This window comes from Lycorma delicatula, chromosome 4 (genome assembly GCF_047948215.1).
Source record: "Lycorma delicatula isolate Av1 chromosome 4, ASM4794821v1, whole genome shotgun sequence".
Lineage (NCBI taxonomy): Eukaryota > Metazoa > Arthropoda > Insecta > Hemiptera > Fulgoridae > Lycorma > Lycorma delicatula.
In genome coordinates, this window is record NC_134458.1 from 22,266,775 (window position 1) to 22,289,979 (window position 23,205).

The window sequence follows — 23,205 nt, forward strand, 5'->3', positions numbered from 1 at the left end:
TGTCAAGGAAGCCAAACTCAAGTTTTGGCAAGACTCCATGCGCGAGTTGCAGCGAAACCTCTGGCAGCTCGCAAAGTCATATTGCAGGCCGAAACCATTGCACGTGCTGTCCAGTGTTCGGAGCGCGGGTTTGGTGGTTGGGACAACACTTTAACATCTGTGGCGACTTACCAGGCGTTCCTGGATACTCTGTTTTCAGATGCTTCGGATGGTGAAGCGGAGATTGGCGTTAGGGAGGCTGATACACCATTCCCTGGCGTGCAGAGTGTAGATCCCGCAGATATAGACCGAGTGGTTTCCCGAATGGCACTGAGGAAGGCACCGGGGATTGACCAGCTTGACCCGGATATATATTTATATTTGCTACCTGTCATAAGGGAGCCGCTTTGTAGACTTTTCTCGGGGTGTTTAAGCTGGGGCTGCTTTCCAGTTTGCTGGAAGGTAGCTTTGGTGAGGGTGCTCTTAAAATCTGGCAAGGATACTGGTGAGATCAGTAGTTATCGATCCATCAGCCTCTTCTCGGTAATCGGCAAGTTGCTGGAAAGGCTGGTTGTGGAACGGCTCTGGGAAAGCATTGATATGAACTGTTTTCTAAATCGAGGCCAATATGGCCTCATGAAATGGGTTGGCACCGAGGATTGCATATTAATGCTCTTGCTAAGGTGGAAAGTGTCGACTGCAAATATGTTTTGGCAATTTTTATTGACATAGAGGCCGCATTTTGTTTCTTGTGTTGGAGTTCTGTCCTGTATGAGTTGGAACGCCGTTGGAGGCCGAGGCATTTGGGATGCGGTTTTGGGCCGGGCCAGTACCGGAGCGGAACGGTGATCTCAAAGCACCAGATCTAAATTTCGTTCTGTTGCCCATCTCTCGCCTGCGGAAGAGGCTGCAGAGCCTCGCGATGGTTGCATGGCAGCTGGAATGGGACACCACGACTAAGGGAAATTGTTGTACAAATTTATACAGGATCTGGGGGGATGGTGTGCCTCGAGCTCGTTTTTAAGCGCAACGGCTGCCCAGGTGCTCATCACACATGTTAATTTAAACCAATATCTGTTTCGGTTCCGCCTGGCGGCTGATGAGTTGGGTATCTGCGGGGAAGTACAGTCAAATGAGCATATGACTGTACTGTATATGACTGCGTTGCTCTTGGGGGGGCCAGAGACCGGGCCACCCTGGAACTTAGAGGTCATGGGGAAAATTGGCGGCTCACAAACGGCGAGTCAGTGTGGCGAGAGCCGCATTGTCAGACCGTGTGGGAGTTCCTCGATGCGGTTGCGTTGTTCATCCGACATTGGTAGATTATTTAAGGGTATAATGACTTCTACCCTGCTGCTGTGGGAAGCTAATCCAGAGATAATGGCTGGCCACCAGCCAGATTAAGCTCTAAGAGAGCTTTAATATAGTAGACAGGTACTAGCTGGCAATCAGGGACCGAGTCGTAACAGGAAATTGCTTTCTTTTAGTATAATAACAAGGGGTGCGCCTTCCCGGTTTTAGTTTTAGTTGTATGACAAGTGAGCGCTTGTAACACGGAAGCCGGTGGTGTATGGCGCCGTGCTTAGTCCGCTCACGCTGTTAGGTTAGCTCACTAAGAGCTATTTGATTATTGGTCGCTAAACTGTTCGAGGCACAGTAGTCATTTTTGTCAAAGACATTTGGTCATATGCTCTAGGGCGACCGAATTGGGTGGTGGCGGGAAAAATGCCAGTTAACCAAATTAAGAAAGCGGTAGCTATTTCTACTGAGAGATTAAAAGAATTATAAAATAATGTTAGGCGGTACAATATTTATTGTCATTACGCTCGGTACTAAATTATCATTGTTTATTTAATACACTGTAATAGACTATATATATTTTGAAAAATTAGAAGCATATTTATTAGTATTTACGCTGCATGGTGTTTCTATTATCCCATTTTTTATTTTAAAAGCAGCTGATGTGACATCTGCAAAACTAATGATTTGTGGACTTTCAGCTCGACAATGGGGATCATCTATCGACAGCCCATCTCCGATCAATTGTTCTGCCTAAAAAAAAAAATATAATAGATCAATTATACAAGAGAAAAAAAAATTTCTGTCACTAAATTTATGAGAAATAGTAAAAGCCCGTAGTAACTTAGATTACATTTTAATAGAATAATAATAAAAAGTCTAATCTAAATATGTTCGTTCCTAAAAAATTTCACAATCGTGCACCTGCATGATTCACCACACGCACATTACAATATACATTTTATTACAAATCGTACTGATATATCTTCTTTTAATCGTCGGTAACTTTTTATGATTTTTAATTAAAATTAAAAAATGAAATAATTTTATTTTTATTTTAGATGACTAAAAGGTAATAAAATACTAGAATCAGAAGGAATATACCCCCTGAAGGCTTCTTTTTTTCACGATTTAATAATAATAATACTCGTAAACCATTTCTTGTCGGTGAGCATATTTGACTCAGGCGTAAAATCGTAATCGGTACATTATCTATCATCGATATTCACAGTAAGGGTAATAATGGTAATTTTTCCATTTAATAGGAACTTTACATATTTACCATTTTTTTTAAATAATTCGCTTTATAAAAATATAGAAATGTACTGGTAGAAAATGTTTTCGTAATAATAATTTATTTCTTATTCAGCGATATATGCAGCATGTTGTTAATGGTGAAGGAATTAGGAAACTAACTATTTTAAAAAGTGTGCAATTAGGATTGACGTACATTGTATTAATTCGTTTAATAAATTTACGTTTTTTTAAATTTTTTACTGCTTGTTGTTAAGTTGATTCTATTGATTTTTATGCGAGCTTTTTGTAAACGCTGATGAATGATGAATCTTCCCGGTATAGTATTTAGTGCGGTTTAATTTAAATTCTCCTAAGCTGATACATAACTATATTTTGTTATTTTGTCTTAAAATTCACTTTAATAAAGTAGATTGTTTTTTAAACATTTAAACAAGAATTAATCACATTTTGACACCTGATCTGCAAAGTTCAAATATTTTTTTGTTTTTGGCAGTTACATAATGGAGACTTTAAAATTTTATTTATATAATTTTCAAAATTAAAGTTCTGTAATAATATTAAAAAATAAAAAAAGTTGAGGTTCGGTAAAAAAATATATGTGAAAACTTGAATATTCCAGTGCATAGTGCTTGTATGTTTCTACATTTGTCAACCAGTAGAATGAAATTAGTTATTTTATTAGTTCCCCGTTCTTAAATTTCACATTCTAAGGAAGCATATACAAAATAGATGCAATTTACTCATTCATATATATATATATATATATATATACGATACCGAGTGACCGACTTAAAACCGAAACGAGCCGGCTGGAATAGCAGTTACTTGAGTTTCATTTTTACCGCTGCTACTACTAGCGCCGATTGTGTATAGTTCTACTCTCATTTAGTGTTGTCGGTTATAAATTGTTCACGCTTCAGTGCAGTGTAGTTTCGTTCTTTGCAGTTGTGTTTTTCTAAAACGCCTTATTTGATCGAAGACGGGGTTATTTAGCGGAACTATATGTGTTCTAGAACCTTTCAAGAAACTCGCCAACATTTCCGGAAAAGTGTTTGATTGCCAGTATCACAGCAAAGAGTAGCGTTCACAAATCGGTTAAAAAATGGCGTACAACGGGCTCGGTTTAAAATGTAAAACGAAATAGGTGACCATCGTTAGGATTCTACAGGGCGTAACAAATATTCAAAGAATTTCTGCCGGTCCGAAAAAAAATTATAAGCGAGTTATTATAACAAAGCGCTGTAAAATACACATCTTGCCGTTAGATTATTCATAATTTAAATTTGAAACCGTATCGTGTAACAACTGTACGATGACTTAGAGGAATAGAGAAACCGAAACGTCTTAATTATTGCGACCGGCTTCACAGAAACGTTATCTACGAACAGATAGACCCGATGCTGTATTTCACGTCAGACAAGCCACGGTTTCATTTATCCGGGCATGTTAATTCCCATAACAACAGGTATCGGATGATTGAAAATCCTCACCGGATGTTTGAGCGTCCACTTCGCGATGAAAAAATCTGTTTGGTGTGCTGTTTCTGGTAATCGTATAGCGGGGCCGATATTTTTTGATAGGATTGTCTGTACAGAAGTGTCCCGTAAAATGTTTGGAGAATTTTACGTCCGGTTAAAAGATCGTGAAAAAAATTACGGCTTCTACCAACAAGACGGAGCCGCGTGTCACATGAAAGATTCATTAGCACACGTTCGTGCGACACTTACAGAAGAACGAACTATCGACAGAGGACGATGGCCTCCGTGTTCCCTGGATTTGCCTAGTGAGGATATTTCCGATAAGGACTATCGATGAACTGAACACCAACATTCAACAAGAAATTGGTGACATCGATAACACCGTTTTGCTTCAGATAACTTTCGATGATCACTCGAGCACAAAGTGCATCGCTGCGCAGGGCGCTCACTTCGAACATTTTTTTTTTAAATATGGTAAATACTCGTATATAAACGTTTTCTAATGTAAACAGAAAATTCAATTTAAATTCTATTTTATTTTTTTCATTTCATTCATAAAATGTACATGTCACAGCTGTGTTTAGTCTGTAGCTGTTCGGTTTTAAGTAGCTCATCCGGTATATATGAGTATTTATTAAAACCTAAGAGAACGCAGAAACAAAACAAAAGGTAAACCAAAACAAAAAAAAGAAGCAAACCTAAATCTATAAAATAAAGCAAAATTGAAATATAAAATAATAGACCTCATGATGAGTAGGCCAAACGGAAAGCTAACCATTTTCTTTCCGCTTGGACTGTTCATAGCGTGGATTTATTCTGTTTTAATTTAATTTTATAAATACAGACATTACTGTATTCATTTTCTTGGATTTTTTAAAATTTATTTCTCTATATCTTTATACTTCTGATGATGATTATTTCACAATCGAAATGCGCACCTAATTCTATGTTTTTATTACTATAAACAGGTTTTGAATGTTCTCTTACTTATTTTATTCCTATAAAAGTTTAGGACTGATACTTTTATTTATATATTTATTAGATCGCAATTTTACGTTGTCGCTGCTCGCTCTGGCAAATAAAATGATGAAGCCGACATGTGGTATTTGACTTGAAACAATAAATAAAAGCGAGCTGGTAAAGATTACTTTCTTCTTGTTTATCGCGTAAACAGTTAAGTGTACTGTTTATTTGATGAAGAGTGGTTCACAGCACATGAAGGATTTTTTTAAACTCTCTGACGAATCTACGTACAGTAAAACGACTTAAAAAAAAAATTGGCTAACTTTTAGCCGAGACATAGTAGTATTTTACCAGATCTTTTACAATTTTCCCGAAATCTGAAAATATAATATTTAATTATAATCTCATTTTTAGATAGATATGCGAACAACAATGGAATAATTCCTTTGTAATAAAAAAGAATTGATTATTTGGCCGAGATTTTTTTTCAAAGTAAAAATCATTTTCACAAATCGACGGAATGATTTAAGCGATATAAATACTACAACGAGATCAGAGCGATATTAAAATTGTTGTTTGGTCAAGGTTAAACTATATCAATGAAATAGTAAAAACTACCCTAGCAGTTATTGGTGATTTGCACAACACGATAATATTAATAAAATATCAAGTAAAACAATAACTTGATCGACTTACGAATCTACCATAGAAACGTAACGAATAGACCCGGATGAAGAGGTTTTAGAAGCGTCTGCTAAACTATTTTGCGGTTGAACTAAGAGTTTCTTTTGAATTTTACTCAAAAAAAAGGAAAGGAATTTAAAAATACTTATTTCTTTCTTTCTAACATCCGGCGCAGACTTTACGCCGACTGAATAGGGTCTTTGTTAGATGTTTGCCCTTAATAAAAGAATTAGGTCTAGACATACCGACATCTTTTTTAGGAACTAGTGCTGACATGAATACGGTAGAAAATTAAGAGCGATACATCTCGATCAAATTATCCTGACTCATATTCCAATAGATTTAATTTTAAGAATCATCTCTCGTAGACATATATTCATGAATTCTCTTCACTGACGCATATATTCGATGACTAGCTTCACTGATGCAATTAAAATAAAAGTCCTCTAGTAAATATATATTATTTTAAAAAATAAATTTAAAAAGAAATCATACAAAATTATAAGATCTTTTCTTAAATGAATACGTAAGCCCATAAGACGATATGCTGAAGCCATTTGTGTTCCAAAATAATTTTATTATAACTTTCTATGAACAATTATATTAATTTTCTTCTGTTTTTTTTTTTTTTTTTTTTTTTTTTTTTTTTTTTTTTTTTTTGGTGTTGAGAGGGAGGTGGAAATGCATTTACTCACGGAGTGTCGAGCTCCCACTGATGGCATTATCCAATAACCATCAGCAGACTACCAACTAAAACCATCCTCCTTTCTACCAGGACTCGACCAAGAACCGTTTAACACATTACTTCAGGAGGAGTTCTTCTAACTACTTAATTTTCACGACTATCCAGGTCACCCTTTTGGTCGTGAGAATGTTGCCGATGAATCGGGCCACACTCCCCCAGCTGCTCAGGAAACGGAGCATCTTGCAACCATATTGTGGGGGCTCATTGCTCTGAGATCCCCCTCTAGTGTCCCTCAATCTACCGCCCACCGAGCACATTTGAAAAAGGTGTGTTTGGCGTCGTCTCGTACACCAGGGCAATACAAGGAGTTGGGGAACGGCGCTTTTCCTATGACATAGAGATAAGCGGGGAAGTACTCGTGATCCGTTAAAGACTGAGTCACGTAGTACTCCAGCTCTCCATGCCGCCGCTCCGTACACGGTCTGACCAGAGGAATAAGCCTTGCAGTCCATCCTCCTCTTGTCTCGTGGTCCCAGGTTTCTTGCCACGCGAGAAACATGCGAGTCCGTTACTTCTTGGCGATGGTCTCCCGTTCTCCTCTTGCCGTTGCCTCCTGTAGGCCGCCTGGTGCTCTCTTGCCAAAAGAGCAATGGGTAGACGTCGGCGATCACCAGCACGACAGGCTCGGAAACTGTCCGATACGCGGAAGCGACTCGCAAGACAGCGGTGCGTTGCATTTGTGCAAGCTGCTTCCGGTTTCCTTCGAATCTTAACGGCTGGGCTCACACTGCCGTTCAATATAACACGACCGAATGGAGCGTGGACATCAGCAGTCGTCATCTGCTGGTCTTCGGTCCGCCAATGTTCGCCGTGAGACGGTTGGAAGCGGTTATGGCTCTTGAAGCTTTGTCGGCGGCTCCCCGAAGCTGCTCAGCAAAGCTGATTTTCTGGTTAATCATCATACCGAGGTACTTTGCGACCAGGTTGGTCTCGACAACCCCGTCCCTGACCCGCAGGGAGTGTTGATACGCTTCTTCGTTAAAACTACGATCTCCGTTTTTATCGGGGCTAGACACAACCCATGCTCGTCCAGCCAGGCACCGACTCTGTGCATGGCTCGGCTAAGCCTCAGTTGGGCGCGTTCCACGTCGCGGTCGACATCGTCAGCATACCCAACCAAGGCCGATTCTTCAGGCATCTCCAGCCTCGGCAAGCCGTCATAGAAGGCGTTCCAAAGGTCGGAACCAGGGAAAAATCAACCCCTGTGCCGCCCCTGACATGATCGCAGCCCTACGCCAGCCTGCTGCAGTCTCGTAGATAAGACCGCGGTTCCTCAGGTATGCGTCCACCATTCTGAGAAGGTATCGAAGCACGTGGACCGAATGCTCAGAGCCCTAATCATAATGCTCCAACGTGCGGAGTTGAAAGCGTTTTCACGTCCAACGAAACGAGAAGGACCACACGGCGCGAAAAATGATTGTGGTCCTCTGCTCGCCGCACTGCTTCAATAACCTCTTGGACTGCATCTAGGGTTGACCGACCCTGCCGGAAACCATACTGGTTGGATGACAGGCCATCTGCCGGATTCATCACAGCACCCAGTTTCTTCTTTAACAGCTTCTCCAATACCTTCTCAGCTGTGTCAAGCATACACAGTGGGTGATAGGAGGAGGGTGAGCCTGGGTCTTTTTTGCCCTTGGGAATCAGCGCAAGACGTACGGTTTTCCATCTGGCGCTGAAAGCCCCAGCCTCCAGACATCCATTATACAAGTCTAGAAGCAGACGGGGCTTGCAGTGCCCCACCAGCTTCAGCACCTCGCCCGGTATACCGTCGGGACCAGGGGCTTTCTGGACTTCAGCGACCGTAGGACTCCCCCCAGTTCCTTTATCGAGAACAGCGAGAAGTTGCCCAAGTCATCGCAGTGCCGCTCAGCACGAACCGTGTAGGTCGGGAACAACATCTTAAGGACGTGCTCCGCTTTAGCCTCGTCTAGTGAAGCTGGTGACCGCGAGACCCCCAATCTCCCAATTACTATCTTTTAACCCAGCCCCCAAGGGTCTGTATCCACGGTCTCTGTCAGTTTTCGCCAGCAGCGTGCCTTGCACACGTCGATGGCTTGACGGAGCCGCTTATTTGCCGTCTCATGCTCAGCTGACCTGGTGTTTGCGTCCGTGCGATTCCTTGGACGTTGCGCCGCTCATCTTAATAGAAGACACTCTCGGCGTAACCCCACAATCTCCGGTATCCACTAGTACACGGTCGCTTCCGGTGCCTCGGCTACCCGTGGAGAATAATAATAATAATAATCGCGCCGTTCTAGAGATGACGGCAAGGCTGGGGCTGGTTGCGAACACAGGAATGAATACATCATCTTTGACATCTGTAATGAAACGGTAGGCCGAGGAGGATTACGTAGAATAAGATGGAATGTCAAGAAACTGGAAGTGAAGCGGCTAGTAGCAGGGGCAGCGACAGCCTTGCGATGATTCGAACCATGCCGAACGTCAGAGAATCTAGGCCTGCCGAGCGGAGGCTTCTTTTGTCGACTTCCCAGTCCATTATCCTGTACGGGGCAGAGATATGGGGAGACGCGATGAACATCGGGAAAAGTAGAAAAAAAATAACTCAAGTTCAAAGAATAGGAGCACTACGGGTTGCTTGTGCATACCGCACAATCTCGGGAACAGCAATACTTGTGATTGCTGGGGCAATCCCAATCGACCTCCTAGCGAAGGAAAGAAGGCTGAGATATCTTACTGAACAGGAGCTAGAAAGGAAGGAGGCCAAAATGGAAGCGTTTGGTACGTTGGGAGAAGAGATGGTAAGAGGATGAAGGGGCAGATTGACAGCGCGACTGATAAAGGACGTCAAGCAGTGGGCTGAGCCCACTGCTATTTAGTCGTAAACATCTTATAGACATGTCGTTACATTCTTATTGACGTATAAATTATTTTTAATTTTTCGACGATCGGCTATTGTGAACGTAACAATTTTAATTTAAAACATAATTATACGTGGAGAAGGTGCATGTATGAGTTTTGAATTACATCTTCTATGAAGTCCCTGTTGTTGGAGTGGTGACTCCGAATGTACTAGGACATATATACTGAAAATTGTTGGTAAGTGGAAACTTTAATTTATACAAATTATATTAATATCAACGGTGCCAAACGCTTAGGAAATTAAAACTATTCATAGAGCTGGCTAACGGGGCTCCGAGTGTTTTCCTCGGAGATGGAATTTCTTCGGCCTGATTCCATCTACAAGCCGTTCTAAAGGACTGGATTTTTCGCCCACCTGCAGATATGAAAATAAGGAAATGGATTCACACCATTTTTAGAGCTGGCGTTGTGGCTGCCAGGGCCGAAGTGATTGCAGGTGTAACGGAGGCTCTTCCGCTGTCCAAATGCCTCCTGCGCAAGTGTGTAGCTAAGGTGCCCATGTATGTCGGTGCATGGGAGCCCTGAAAACTTCGGTGTGTGAGAGCCTGGAATCAGTGCAGAGATTGCACATCCTCTCTCTGCCAGGACATATGTCGGTTCCAACGGAGTACCGGGCTGGAACTCCAGAGATGGCAGCCCTGGGGCGGGAATGTACCCCGGTGACTAGCCTTGCTACAGAAGGGATAGGAAATCATGGAGATTGAACAAACATCAAATATGACAGAGGATTCACATAAACACCCTCATCTTGAATCAGCCGTTTTGCCTGATGAGAAACTGAGAAAGAGCCATGAGTCAGGAAGGATGGAAAAGGAGATTAAGAATTTACAGAGAGCTCTGTACAAGAATAGTTTTTCCAAAACAAAATACCTGGTAATTAGTGGAGTGGATGTTAAGTTTTTGAGGAAAGTCTTTTCCTTATCGCTCGAGAGATAAGTAATTGTGCTGGAGGCCCAGTAAATGGAATCCGTAAAACTTACAACGGACTTCATGTAGAGACGACTATTAACAACCAGTCGTAGAAGATCCTTGGGCTAAAGAAGATAGGTGAGTTTGCTGTACGAGCTGAACCTCACAGCACCCGCAATAGGTCAAAGGGTGTGTGGATTGTCGGGATCTACTTGATTGCACGGAGCAGGAGATTATAGAAGAGTTGACAGCACAAAAAGTTATTAAATGCCGAAGGCTGAACATGAGAACGAACGGCGAAGTTCTTCCGTCTGCCTCTCATGTCCTTACGTTCAACAAACTAATCTTGCCGGAGAAAGTGCGTGCAGGAATACAGCAATTGGAAGTGCGGGCTTTTGTGCCGCAACAAATGAGATGTTTCAAGTGTCAACGTTTTGGCCAGACCGCTGCTCGATGCGAAAGGCTAGAGATATGCATTTGTGGCGAAGAAATTCATGAAGGAGAACCATACAAGGATCTTCCTTCCTGTGTAAACCGTAAAGGACAGCATTCATGCAGATCAAGGAACTGTCCTGTTTATAAAGATGAGGTGGCTGTACAGGAAGTCAAAAGAAGAGGAAAAACGTATGGCCGAAAGGCAAACCTAGAGAATAAACTAATTAAAAATTAACGAGTCGATTCTTCAATGGAACATCAATGGATGTTTGTGAAAGAAACATATTTCTGCCGAAATGAAAATTTCCAACTAACAAGATATAATACATTTCGCCGAGATCAACCGCCAAATATAAGAGTTAAAGGTGAAGCAGCTGTATTACCATCGACTAGAGCTACCACCAAAGCGGTTGAAATAAACACAAATCTGCAAGCGGTCGCAGTCAGAATGAAGCGTCCACTGCAAATCACTATCTGCAGCATATACTTGCCGAATTTTTATTGGAAGGAAGATGACATAACACGATTAATTGCTCAGCTTTCCCCACCCATAATACTAGAGGGTGACTAATGCAAATAGCCCTCACTTTCTTCCAAAGAAGAAAGTGAGGGCTATTTGTGAGCGTACAGACTTTACTCCCATAACTTGCCTTCAATATCAAGATGAAGTTCGAGATACTCCAAAGGAAATTGTAGAGTTATTAACTCTACAGCTAATCATTTCAAAGAAGTCAGCAAAACGGCTACCTACGATGAATTTTTTTGAACGCAAAAAACAAAACTTGAGTCTGCTAAATTTCAGAATTGAAATGAATTATTCATACAATGTACCTTTCAAAATTGAAGAACTTGTAAAAGGTTGGAGAAAACTGGCAATACAGCTTCTGGTCCTGACGAAATTCATTATGTTATGATCAGGCGGCTGAATATCACTGCAAAACGTAGATTGCTATAACTATATAATCAGATATGGCGAGATGGAACGTACCCTCACTAGCGGAAAAAAGCACATATTGTTCCAGTTCCAAAGACAGATAAAAATATGACAGATCCCAATAGTTATTGACCTATTTTCTTTGACGTGTCCTATGGGAAAATCTTTTGAAAAAATTATTAATTATCGACTCGTTTGGATTTTAGAAAAAGAAAATCTTTTATACTCACATGAATCAGGTTTCTGGCAATACAACTCAACTACTGACCAAATGATTAATTTAGAAAATATCATATATAGCAGCTTCATCACAAGAAAACATTGTGTCGGAGTCTTTTTTGACCTGCAGAAGGCATTCGATATGAACTGGCGGCATGGGATAATGCTGCAAACACATGAATGGAGCATTCGCGGCAATCTGCCAGAATTACTTAGCAACTATATGAATGACCGTACCTTCCAAGTACGTGTCAACAATGAATATTCATCTGAAAGAATGTTGGAAAATGGCATACAACAAGGCTTGCCGTTGAGCGGTACCTTGTTCACGATCGCCGTAAATAAACTGATACTAGCCATTCCAGCAGAAATCAGCAAAAGTGTTTATGTCGATGATCTGTCAATTGTGTATCCCAGCCACAGTAGCTGTGGTAAAGTACAAATTGCAACGAGCGATTTTTAGGTTTATTATTAATAATAAGTTCCTTACATGGGATTACATATACAGGATTTGAGTGTTGGATACAACAAAGCCGTAAACATTATTAATTGTTTATCCAACATCAATCGGGGCTCAGATAAAGTAATACTACTGCAGCTGTACAAAGCATTGTTTCAGTCGAAACTCGACTACGTGGTGGGTGTATTGTATTTCATCCACTAGAAAGTCGCATTTACGAATGTTAGACGTAATACATAATAGTGGAATAAGATATGTCACAGACGCTTTCCGTACAAGTCCGGCGACTATGCGACTAGTCTAATGTCGGAAGCCGGAATAATGCCATTACATTACAGAAGAGAGATCCTATTGCTAAGATATGCGGCAAATATATGGGCCTTTCTACCCATATAAATAATAAAACATTTAATAATCATCCTTTGGTTGCATTAACAATCGTATAATTTACCTATTCGGCTAATAGGTATTCCTGTTACCTATTCCAGACCAGCCGGAATACGGTATCATAAATTGACAAGAAAATATGAAACTGCTTTACAGAGCCATTAGAAATTTCTACAAGAGAAATACCGCTATAGACCTTACCTTACGGTAAACATAAGACTTGATCTCTTCTGTAGAAAAATAAAAGAGAAGCCAACAGTAATTATCCAACAGGATTCTGTATCAACCGTCAGTAGTTATCGAGAATACATAAAAATTTGTACTGACGAGTCTAAATCCTAACACGGTGTTGGGTGCTCCATATATATAAATGGGAGAAGCCCATTCTTGGAAACTGCCAGATATGGCAAGTGTTTATACGGAAGAATTTATTGCCATACAGCAAGTTCTTCGCTACTCTTAACATTTCTGCAAAGAGAGAGTGCTAATATGTTCAGACTCGTTAACAATTTGGAACAAGAACATTAAGGACGTCCTTATCACAAACATCCTGTCCATTTTGAACGTTTTATATCGACGAGGACAGCGATGTATATTTGTATCGACTCCACGGCATGTTGGTATTACAGGAAACGAAAGCGCAGACGAATCTGCCAGAACGACAACAGTCTGTGGTAACTCGGATATAATTCCTGTTCGAGTGGCAGGTGTTAAAATTTTTCTAACTAATGCAATAAGAAACAGATGGAGTAATGAATGGAGAAAATTAAATACCGAACCAAACACAGTTAAAATGTCTCCATGTAAATTGAAAAGCGACGTGAAGCTCACTCTCCGCGAACAAGTAGCGGTGACCAGACTTAGAATCGATTTCACGCGAATAGCAAATTCATATTTGTTAACCGGCAAAGAAAGACCAATGTGCGGTGTTTGTAATAAAGCAGTTACAGTCAGGCATCTAATGGAAGAGTGTACCATATAGTAGGTTCGGTCTAAGAAATAATATTGTTGCTGATTTGGAAAAGGAAAAGAAGAAAAAATAGTTGCATATCTTCACACGCCAGTGGACTATTAACCTCTATAAGTCAGTTCAATTTGTTGAGTTTAAGGCTTCTCTAAGTAAAGTAGTTTTTTACGAATATGAAAATTAAAAAAAAAATTGATGGTATTGTCAAGACTTTAGTTTTTCATTTTTTGTGTTTATTTATTGTTTTATTTTAGTTTTAGGGCCCTTTACACCCTGTAAGTATTATCAGTATATTAGTAGTATGTATGAGTGTTTAAATGTTCGGTGTTGTTATTTTAGTGTTTTTAAAAAATCTAAGAGCCTACACTCTACATATGACGAAGCTGGTCGTGATTTAAACCTGGTGTTATTGTAAAGAATAACGAGGACTATGACCGTAAAAAAAAAAAATATTAATAATAATATAAACAGTATAATAAAATATTCTATATTCTCACCGGCATAATGACACGCTGATCTTCCATAGTACAATACAAAAGTGACCGATTAAACAATAAAAACGCAAAATGAAAGAGATAGGTATCTCTGAGCAAAGCGATATATAACGTCCGATTTGTTGTTACTGAATTAAAAATTGAATCGTAACATACTTATTTAATATTTAATTTAATTATTTTTACAATAAGTCTGTAAGATAACAGAGGTCAATTAGATTCACTGATAAGAAAATGCTGGATACTGATGGCGAACGGCCGGTTATCGGGTTGTGATTTTTTTTCTTACACAGATACCGAACATAGAACGGGAAACTTGGTAATGTTTACGCAAATTAATAACAAATTAATTTTATTAGTAGATTACGGTATTATTTGTCTCACTGCACTTATCGCTTCAATTTATGTTGCCGGTTTTATAATTTATTTAACAGAAAATAAATTACGCGTAATTAAATTGATTTACAGAAGCTGAAAAAAGTTTAAGTGATGTAATTATGTTTGTTATAGAAATAAGTACACTCTATTTTACCATTATAATGTTATATATATATACACTATAATATAGTGTATATTATAGTGTAACATTATAATGTATAACATTATACATTATAATGTTATATGTATATACTTGTCTAAACGATTTGTTTGATTGTACTACCTTCCGACAATCATATTACTGATTGCATAATTATGATAATAAAACCGTAGGAAAATAACCATATATCCCCATAAGGGACAGATTACGAAATTAATCGCTTATTAATATAATAAAATAGCATTACTGATTAAAATTAACGTTTGATGCTTTTGAAATTTTAGTTTTGTATGCTTTTAAAATTTATTACTCGCTAACATGTATCTTTCTTAGCTCGATGTACAATATTCAATGCGGTACGATACTAAACATATTTTACTAGTTTTAAAGATTCTAACTTCACAGTTATTTTATTCTGCAAGCAAATAACCTATAAGAGCATTCATTAAAAATCCAGCAAAAGATGACAACGATGTCTTTAAACTTTCTCGTATTTTAATAAGGTTAACATTTTATTCTTTCCCCCATGATAAATTTGAAAATAATTAATTTTGGATCTATTTTTCATTTATTCCTTACCCGATGAAAACGTAATTAATAATAAAAACACTCATAAAAATAAAAAAAAAAAACATTACTGTCAAAAAATAAAAAAATTAATAAGTAGAACTAAAAAAAAGACAATAAATCCGACTAAAAAAAAAGAAAACAAGGTTTGGTAATAATGACTAAACATCGTTATGCAGTATTAAATAAAATAATGGATTACCGATCAATTTTCAGATAGTTTTAAGTTGTTTAAATATTTTTTATGTCGTAAAAATAACAGGCATTTAAGGTTGTCTAATGATTAAGTTCTCATCAGGTCTTACATAGATAAGAACATTTTGTCCTTCAACGAAAATTTTCAAATGCAGTCGGGAGGCTCTTTAATGTAGGAAAATTTCTATTCAGAGCTCTTTAATACAGGATAATTACTATTCAGAACCCCCCCCCCCACGGCTGCATTTAAATATTTTCGTTGAAGGATAAAATTTTCTTATCGATGTAAGACCTGGTGAGAACTTAATCATTAAAATGCCTGCTATTTCCACAACATGAAAAATATATTTTAACAAATTAAAAGTGCATGAAAGTTGATCGGTCACCCATTATTTTATTTAACTAAAACTGAAAAACGATGTTTAGTCCTTTGTTTTCATACCTTGTTTTCTTCTTTTTCTAGCTCGACTTAATATCTTTCATTAAATCAATCTTTTTAATTTCTTTCTTTTTTTGGGCAGTCGTGACGTTTTAATTATTTATTAAATTGACGTTTGAATAATTGTTTTTATTATTTAATACATTTTAGTGTTCATCGAGAAAAATTCACGATTCGAAAACTTATAGTTATAACATATTTAACGAGCTGAGCCAAATGTGGAAACATTTCAATTTATTTATTTAATTGGTGTATACCGATCTAAACTTAAAGATGTTTAAGCGATCGAGTTCCTCGAAAGACCTTTTATTGTGCGGACCATTCAGCAATTTTCTGGCATCCAAACAACTAATGACTAAACTCTCCGATTGTCTTACGCGACGTAGGCCTGGCCCTTGGCAAAGATGCGAGTGCACAGAGTACGACAGCTCTATCTAGGGTAGTCTCTTGTAATTTATGCACCGTCACAGCCCAGCACAATATCAGTGGCGGCATTTGCCATTCCACTTTGCCCTGCTCCTCTAAAGCATCAAATTCGACAATTGTGGGCTCGATCCTCAATCCGATGCCGACCGCATTACCTCTAATCGTACCGTAATCAAACGCTACAAAGACCATTTGTGGGAGCTCACTGGGCTCAAGCTGGCCTCGGCTTTACCGCAGGCTAATCGATTTTGAAAATCGGACGATTGTTTGCAGAGGTATTATAAGAGAACCTCAATGTACTTCCCAAAAGAATGACCCAGGGGCACCCCGTTTATTACCAGTTGATGAAGATGATTGGTCTAGCCTCGCACGAGGTGTCCGCATCACTTCACCACTCTAGCCTCACACGCAGTCCCCACGGGAAGCTCATTATTATTAAACAGAAACTTTTATTAAAGAGAAATCTTTTAAACTTATTTAATATTATTTTATTTTATTTAACGTCCATTTAATTCTATTATTTTTGTAGTATTATTCATTCGATTGATTCGAATCGTTCAGTTCAAACCCAGCTAACACATGATAGAGACATTAACACAGTCCACAGTTCATTAATTCAATTCATTAAAGTTTGTGCATCAACCGGCAAATCTGCTACATATTTAGGCAGCCTATGCCACTCCCAGTAACGTAAGGATGTCAACGCGGGGTCACACATCTAAATCGGTTCAGCCGTTGTTGAGCTTCTACGGTGGAAAAAACATACATACATACATACACTCTAAATACATAACACTCCTTTGTGGGCAGTCGTGTAAAAAAACGTGTAGAATGATTATTGAACTAGGAAATAGTTGAAACATTTAAAAAAAAATATCCTTTTCCCTCCAGGATCGAAGAGGGGACCCGCCCCTTCTTGATTCTTCCACCATTCTAAATATATTTGAAATATGGAAATATTTTAAAACCCTGAACATTTAGATTATCTTTTTTGGGTAGGCGAGGGATTGTTTTAGGAAAGTGGTGAAGGAGTTAATAAGTTTTTACTTTTATTTTTTTTTTTAAGTAGCATTAATATTACTTTAAAAAGTCCGATAGACTTTTCCGCAAATTGTGTCGACAAAGGTGTTATAATCCAAGGGAACATCTTACTCTCTTTTTTGAAAGATCTATTATTTTTTTTTGGTTTTTCGTAAGGGTTGTAGCGGTAGGGGGTGTCTTTAAAATATTTATACTATTATACTACTACTAATAGTCTTCCTGAATGAAGTTTTTACCATAATGCACCGATAACAGTCAAGGAGTTAAAAGGGAATATCCCACCCCTCTTTTTGCGATTTTCACACAAACTTAATAAAATTAATATCGTCATTCCATTTTTCATGGTTTCTCTCATATTTTCCAGAAATATTAAGGAAAATAAACACTACAAACATAAACGCGCGTGCGCGTACGCGTACGCACATACACTTGTGCTAGTTCTTTTTTTTTGGCATTTTTTGACTGAGGAGACTTCAAAACGTAAAAAAATAAAAAAAACAGAATACCTAAAATTATAATCGTCGCTATTCGTTCTCCTTATTACTGTATTGGAGTTATAAAAGCTGGAAATGTAAAAAAATTGGGCGGATAAATATTTTTATCAAACCATTCTTAGAATAATTATCGACTAATAAAATTCGAATAAAACATTAATTTATCGTTATTAAAAAACACTTATCCTATCATATATTCCTGACTGAAACATTGTTCCTAAAATTACGTCTTGGGGCTTCTTCAAAAATATTATAACAAGTTCTCTTAGGTCAAAGGTCTGATCGTCAGACTATTGTTAATTAATTAATTAAATTATTTATTATTATTAATAATAATAATAATTTTTTTTGTTGAGGTTTTTAGGGGCATCGAATACTTTGGTCATTAACCCAGTCCCACTTCAAAAAAAAAAAAAAAAAAAAAAAGGTTCGCAATTTCACATTCTCATAGAACTTTTGAGTCTTTATGTTTGACGCCTAGGCTTTCTTACACCATTTTTCAATTCTTCTTATGGCCTCAACTTCTGATGATAGTGTGTCTGAGCCTCTGACATGGCATCTACTTCTCTTTCTGATACCAATGATGTTCTCCGGCTTCCATCAGGTGATAAAAGCTTCGTTGGTGCGGTTAGCAACGTTGCTATGGAATCTAAACTAGCAAGGGATGTATTTTCGGCGGCTGATGAGCTGGATTCGATCTCTAAGGGTGTGCTGGGTCCGGCTGAAATAGACGCTCTCACTGAAGTTGTTCTCTGAGCTCTCCGTTACACCTGCAATAACATTGACCCTGGCCGCCACATCGCCAGCTCTAAATATGGAATGTGACCACTTCCTAATCGTTTAATTGTTCATATCCTGCAGGTGGCCGAAATATCCAATCCGTCTGGTGACCTGAAGATGGAAACAGGTCAAAAGAAAAGCATATCCGAGGAATTTACTCGGAGCCCCGTTAGCCAGCTATATGTATAGTACATAAGTACAGCTGTTGCCGCCCTGGACGTGGAACGTAGATGTTGTGTTCCGGAAGTGGGGATTACCTACTTCAGGGCATTATTATTATTATTATTATTATTATTATTATTATTATTATTATTATTACAATGCATTTTCTTTTAATTCAGGGTAGATTCGATGACGCTTCTGAATTTTAAAAGCTCTAATAATTATAACATAATGAGGAATTCCGCAAAATATTTTCGAATCTTATACGCGAGATAATGAGTTCACCTGTCATTATATATATGAAATATATTTTAATTTACATAATTTACTAACCAGTTACGTACATAAAACAACTATTTTCATTCGCTTCATATTTAACTAAGAAAAGCATGATGCAATATTTGGTTTTTATTTAAAAAGTATGAAGAAATAAAATAATTTATGCGCAGTTATTTTACCTTTATTAATTCGTCGGAGAAAATTTTATAACTTTCTGCAGTTCATTAGGAAAATAATTTTACGAGTTGATAAGATTACTCCTTTGGCTAAAAATAAAATAATTTATTTAAATAAATAATTTAAAAGATAGAAATATTTTAAATTAATAATTATCAGGGCCGCAAAGATAAACAATAAAACGCAAAAATAGATACTTTTCGATCTCTGTCACCGATTAAATATTTATAATTTTATTTCACATCTTCAATACACAACTTTATCTTTTCTAAATAGAAAATCTCTTATTTTTATAATATACATATATTAGGCAGATAATAATATTTGCTCAGATTAATACCCTTTTTTTAAATAGAATTTTTAATATTCTAGTTTTTTATTCGATATCTCATCGTAACCAGATAGCATTTGGTGATATACATATATCTTTAAACAGTACTCCCACATAGAACACGGGATTTTGTGGGAGGAAAATTCACACGCTATAAAAAATATTCCCTTGAGAAGAAAAAATATTCCCTGAAGCGATGTTTTGACGAACAGTGCGTTTACAGATCGGTATGGAAAACGTTGCGGCAACTATCCCTAGCGTTCCAAATTTTAAAATTTCAATAAATTTTAAATTAGACTTCCTACAAACCATTCGACATATCTTGATGTTTCATCAGTAGAGGAGGATTCGTTATAAACATTCTCGTCATCCATAGTGAAGCGGATACCTAACAGAAAGCCGACGGCAAACGGTTCATTGATTTTTTTCGATCACGTTTTATTAAACTACTTAATGTCGGTGAAGCCAAACGAAAAAATTATATTTGTTGTCCGTTCGATGTCCCTCTTAGAACCGCGACGTTATCGCAATCGTCCTCCATAAACAGACAGCTGTAGTTATTATCGGAGGCATGAAGAACGCGATTCAAGGCAAATCGTATCGTTGCCAACTTTTGAAACAACAATTTCCCTGTTACCCTTATTGTTACGAACAGAAGGAGTCAATTCTTGGAGCTTTTTAAAGTCAGATAATATTTGAATACCGAAATAAAGTACAAAGTAAGACCTCGTATATTGTCTTCGGTAATCCCCTCGAAATCTCCAATTTTTAAATTTAATTAATAGCTACTATGTAAAAGTTACAACGAACCTTATCCTTGTAAATTAAACCGTTCTTGAAATAAATTGACAAATTTGTGGAAAAAACACTTACGTAGTTTTTTATTCCAAATTTTAATTCAGGAACCTCAAAATTTCGAGAAATAAAAAATATCCGAAGAAATAATTTTTGGACCGATAGCGATTTTTTGCTAATTATATGATGTAAAACCCAGAAGTTCCAAAGTACATACTTAAATAATCGACGAATCACTTACAAGAATTTTAATCTTTGAAAGATTTTCAGGTCATCCCTCAAACAGGTCACTTTTGTAACGATAACCGCAAATCGTTTCAAACCGTAATTCGAGCTATGGATCCGAATTATTGTGTAGCTTAAAAGGTAATGAATTAAAACGACTTTAAAAACGCTATACGTTTGAAAGACTGTTAAATATTTTTTTTATTTCGATTTCACGAAGTCAACTGACAAATTTTTATCGACTTGCTAACCCTTTAACTCGATGCTAACTTAAAAAGAGTAAAGAATTAAACAATAATTGAAAAATGATTTTTTTTATCGTTGGTTTTATTTATTTTAATTTTATTGATATCAATATTCTAAATACTGATAGGTAAAAAATAAACATAAAAATATCTGGCCGTATGGAAAAAAAAACATTTACAAAAGATTGAAAAAGTAGAGAAACCTTCGTCTCGGTAAAAGATATGAAAACAAGAATACAGAGAAACTAATTAAAAAGACTACTACCGAACGTGATCTGGCTCTTTGGAATCTAGCAATGTATATATTTTTTAATGTAACTGTCAAGTGTTTTATATTATTTTTTTTAAATTTTCATATGAAAACACTTTTAATATCAAAATGACAACGTTACATAAATCCATTTTTATGGCATATATTACGTCATAAATATCTAGTCTTAAGTAAAAACGAGAAGAAATAAGAAGACGGCACCACCAGAATAATTTCTTATACCAGATTACACGTTCATTGAAATCAGTACTTTTGATGAAGACTAAGGCATGTACATGAAAAAAAAACATACGGATGAAATTAGAATCTCCTGTTGGTTTTAAGTCTGTTAAAAATCAATACGTTTCCAAAAAAAAAATTATAGTATGTTGGCCTATTTTCTTTACTTTACGGCTTGGCCAATCTAATTTACGTAAACTGTTTTTTTTTTAAATACTCACCTGCTTAGATGTACTTAATTATTTCTTGTTATTTCCATGTAAAGATTATCCACGTAAAAAATTAGGATTTTCACGGAAGTTCGGTGTAACTCAATTTACTTAATACTATTAATTTATTATTATTACATTAGTAATTAAAATATCTATTAAATAATAGTTTAATCAGGTAAGCTGTTAAAATTTTTACCATTTACTTACATTTTTTGGTACGTACTGCCCATTTTTGAAAGATGATACAGCTCCCTTTGTTATTGTAGATGATAATGGTTTACATTTAGGTTCGTCGAAAGTCTGTTTTTTATCTAATCCATTTGTATGTCCATTAGTTTCTTGTAGTGATGGCTCCATCTTATTGTAAGGCGTTTTTTTTTTATAAAACTGAAAATAAATAAAACGAAATTTGTATTTATAAAATTATATAAACTTTCACTAATTCTGATACATCTAAATTAAAGCTCGACGCGGCGCAGATTTAAAATACCAATAACTTCTACTTATTGATATTTCAGTTGTTTACTTTTTTATAAATTTAACCCCACCATAGGATAGATGGAAAATCTACGTTTTTATCTTTAGCCGAGTTCACCGTCGCCTGTCGATGACATAGGGGTTATCATAACGCTGTAAATTACGGCCACCACGAACAAATCATGCCTTTGACACTTGACTCTAGCTAACACTGAAATTGTAATTTTATAACGATTACGTCTATAGCAAAACTTCAATTCTCTTTAAAAACCGTTTTTAATAATTAAAGCTTTTTTTCTGTCGCCGAATTAATAATGCTTTTCATAATAATTTAACAAGGCTCTGAATATTAATTATTCAGGACAAAATTTTCTTATCGATTCGAGACATTAATCGTTAGAAAACTTTAAATGTCTGCTATTTCTACAACATGAAAAAAATATTTAAACAAATTAAAATTATCTGAATGTTGACCGGTCACCCGTTATTCTATTTAATTAAATACTGCATAACGATGTTTAGTCCTTTATTTCCGTACCTTGTATTTTTTTTATTTCGATTTATTTTTTATTTTTTTGGCAGCCGTGTTTTTTAATTTTTATAATTGTCTTTATTAAATAAATAATTTTAATATTTACGAAATTAATTTGATCATTATTAAGTTTGTTTTGTAAATTAATCGTTGGGTAAACGGATGGCTTAAGAGGGGCACCTCGTTTGTTACCGGTTGATGGAAATGGTCGGTCTAGCCTTGCATGAGGTGCTCGCATCACCTCACCACTCTAGCTTCACGCGCAGTCCTCGCGGGAAGCCCGTTATTATTAAACAAAAATTTATTTAATATTATTTTATTTTATTTAATTTTATTATATTTGCAACAATAGTCATTAGATTGAATTGAATCGTTCAGTTCAAACTCTGCTAACACAGTGATAGAGGCTCACAGTTCACAGTTCATTAACTCAATTCATTAACGTTTGTGCTTCAACCGACAAATCTCCTACGTAGTTATGCAGTCTATGACACTCCCAGTAACGTGTAAGGATGCCAACGCGGGGTACACATCTAAATCGGTTCAGTCGTTGTTGAGCTTCTACGGTGGAAAAAACATACATACATACGCACCATGAATGTTTTTTTTTTAAACTCACACGGGGCGGCCGGCATTCGATTGGAAGGCGTTACCTCAACCGCAACTATGAGTCGTGGCGGTGAATAAAACCCACCCTAGCTAGGGGC

General features: G+C 37.0%; 1 protein-coding gene across 2 annotated transcripts in view; it reads right to left on the reverse strand.

The window, feature by feature from the left end:
- Srr (Serine racemase) overlaps window positions 1–22,009 on the reverse strand; it is a 59,690-nt gene extending 37,681 nt beyond the window's left edge. The window contains exons 1-2 of one of the 2 annotated variants that reach the window (XM_075362499.1): window positions 21,697–22,009; window positions 1,894–2,031 (exon numbers count right to left, since the gene is read on the reverse strand). In XM_075362499.1, the coding sequence (XP_075218614.1) occupies window positions 1,894–2,031; window positions 21,697–21,846 (288 nt within the window). In that variant the 5' untranslated portion in view covers window positions 21,847–22,009. Of the gene's footprint in view, window positions 1–1,893; window positions 2,032–14,096; window positions 14,229–21,696 lie in introns of those variants that run through there. The other variant, XM_075362500.1, reaches the window with a different exon arrangement.
- Window positions 22,010–23,205: the final 1,196 nt, after the last annotated feature.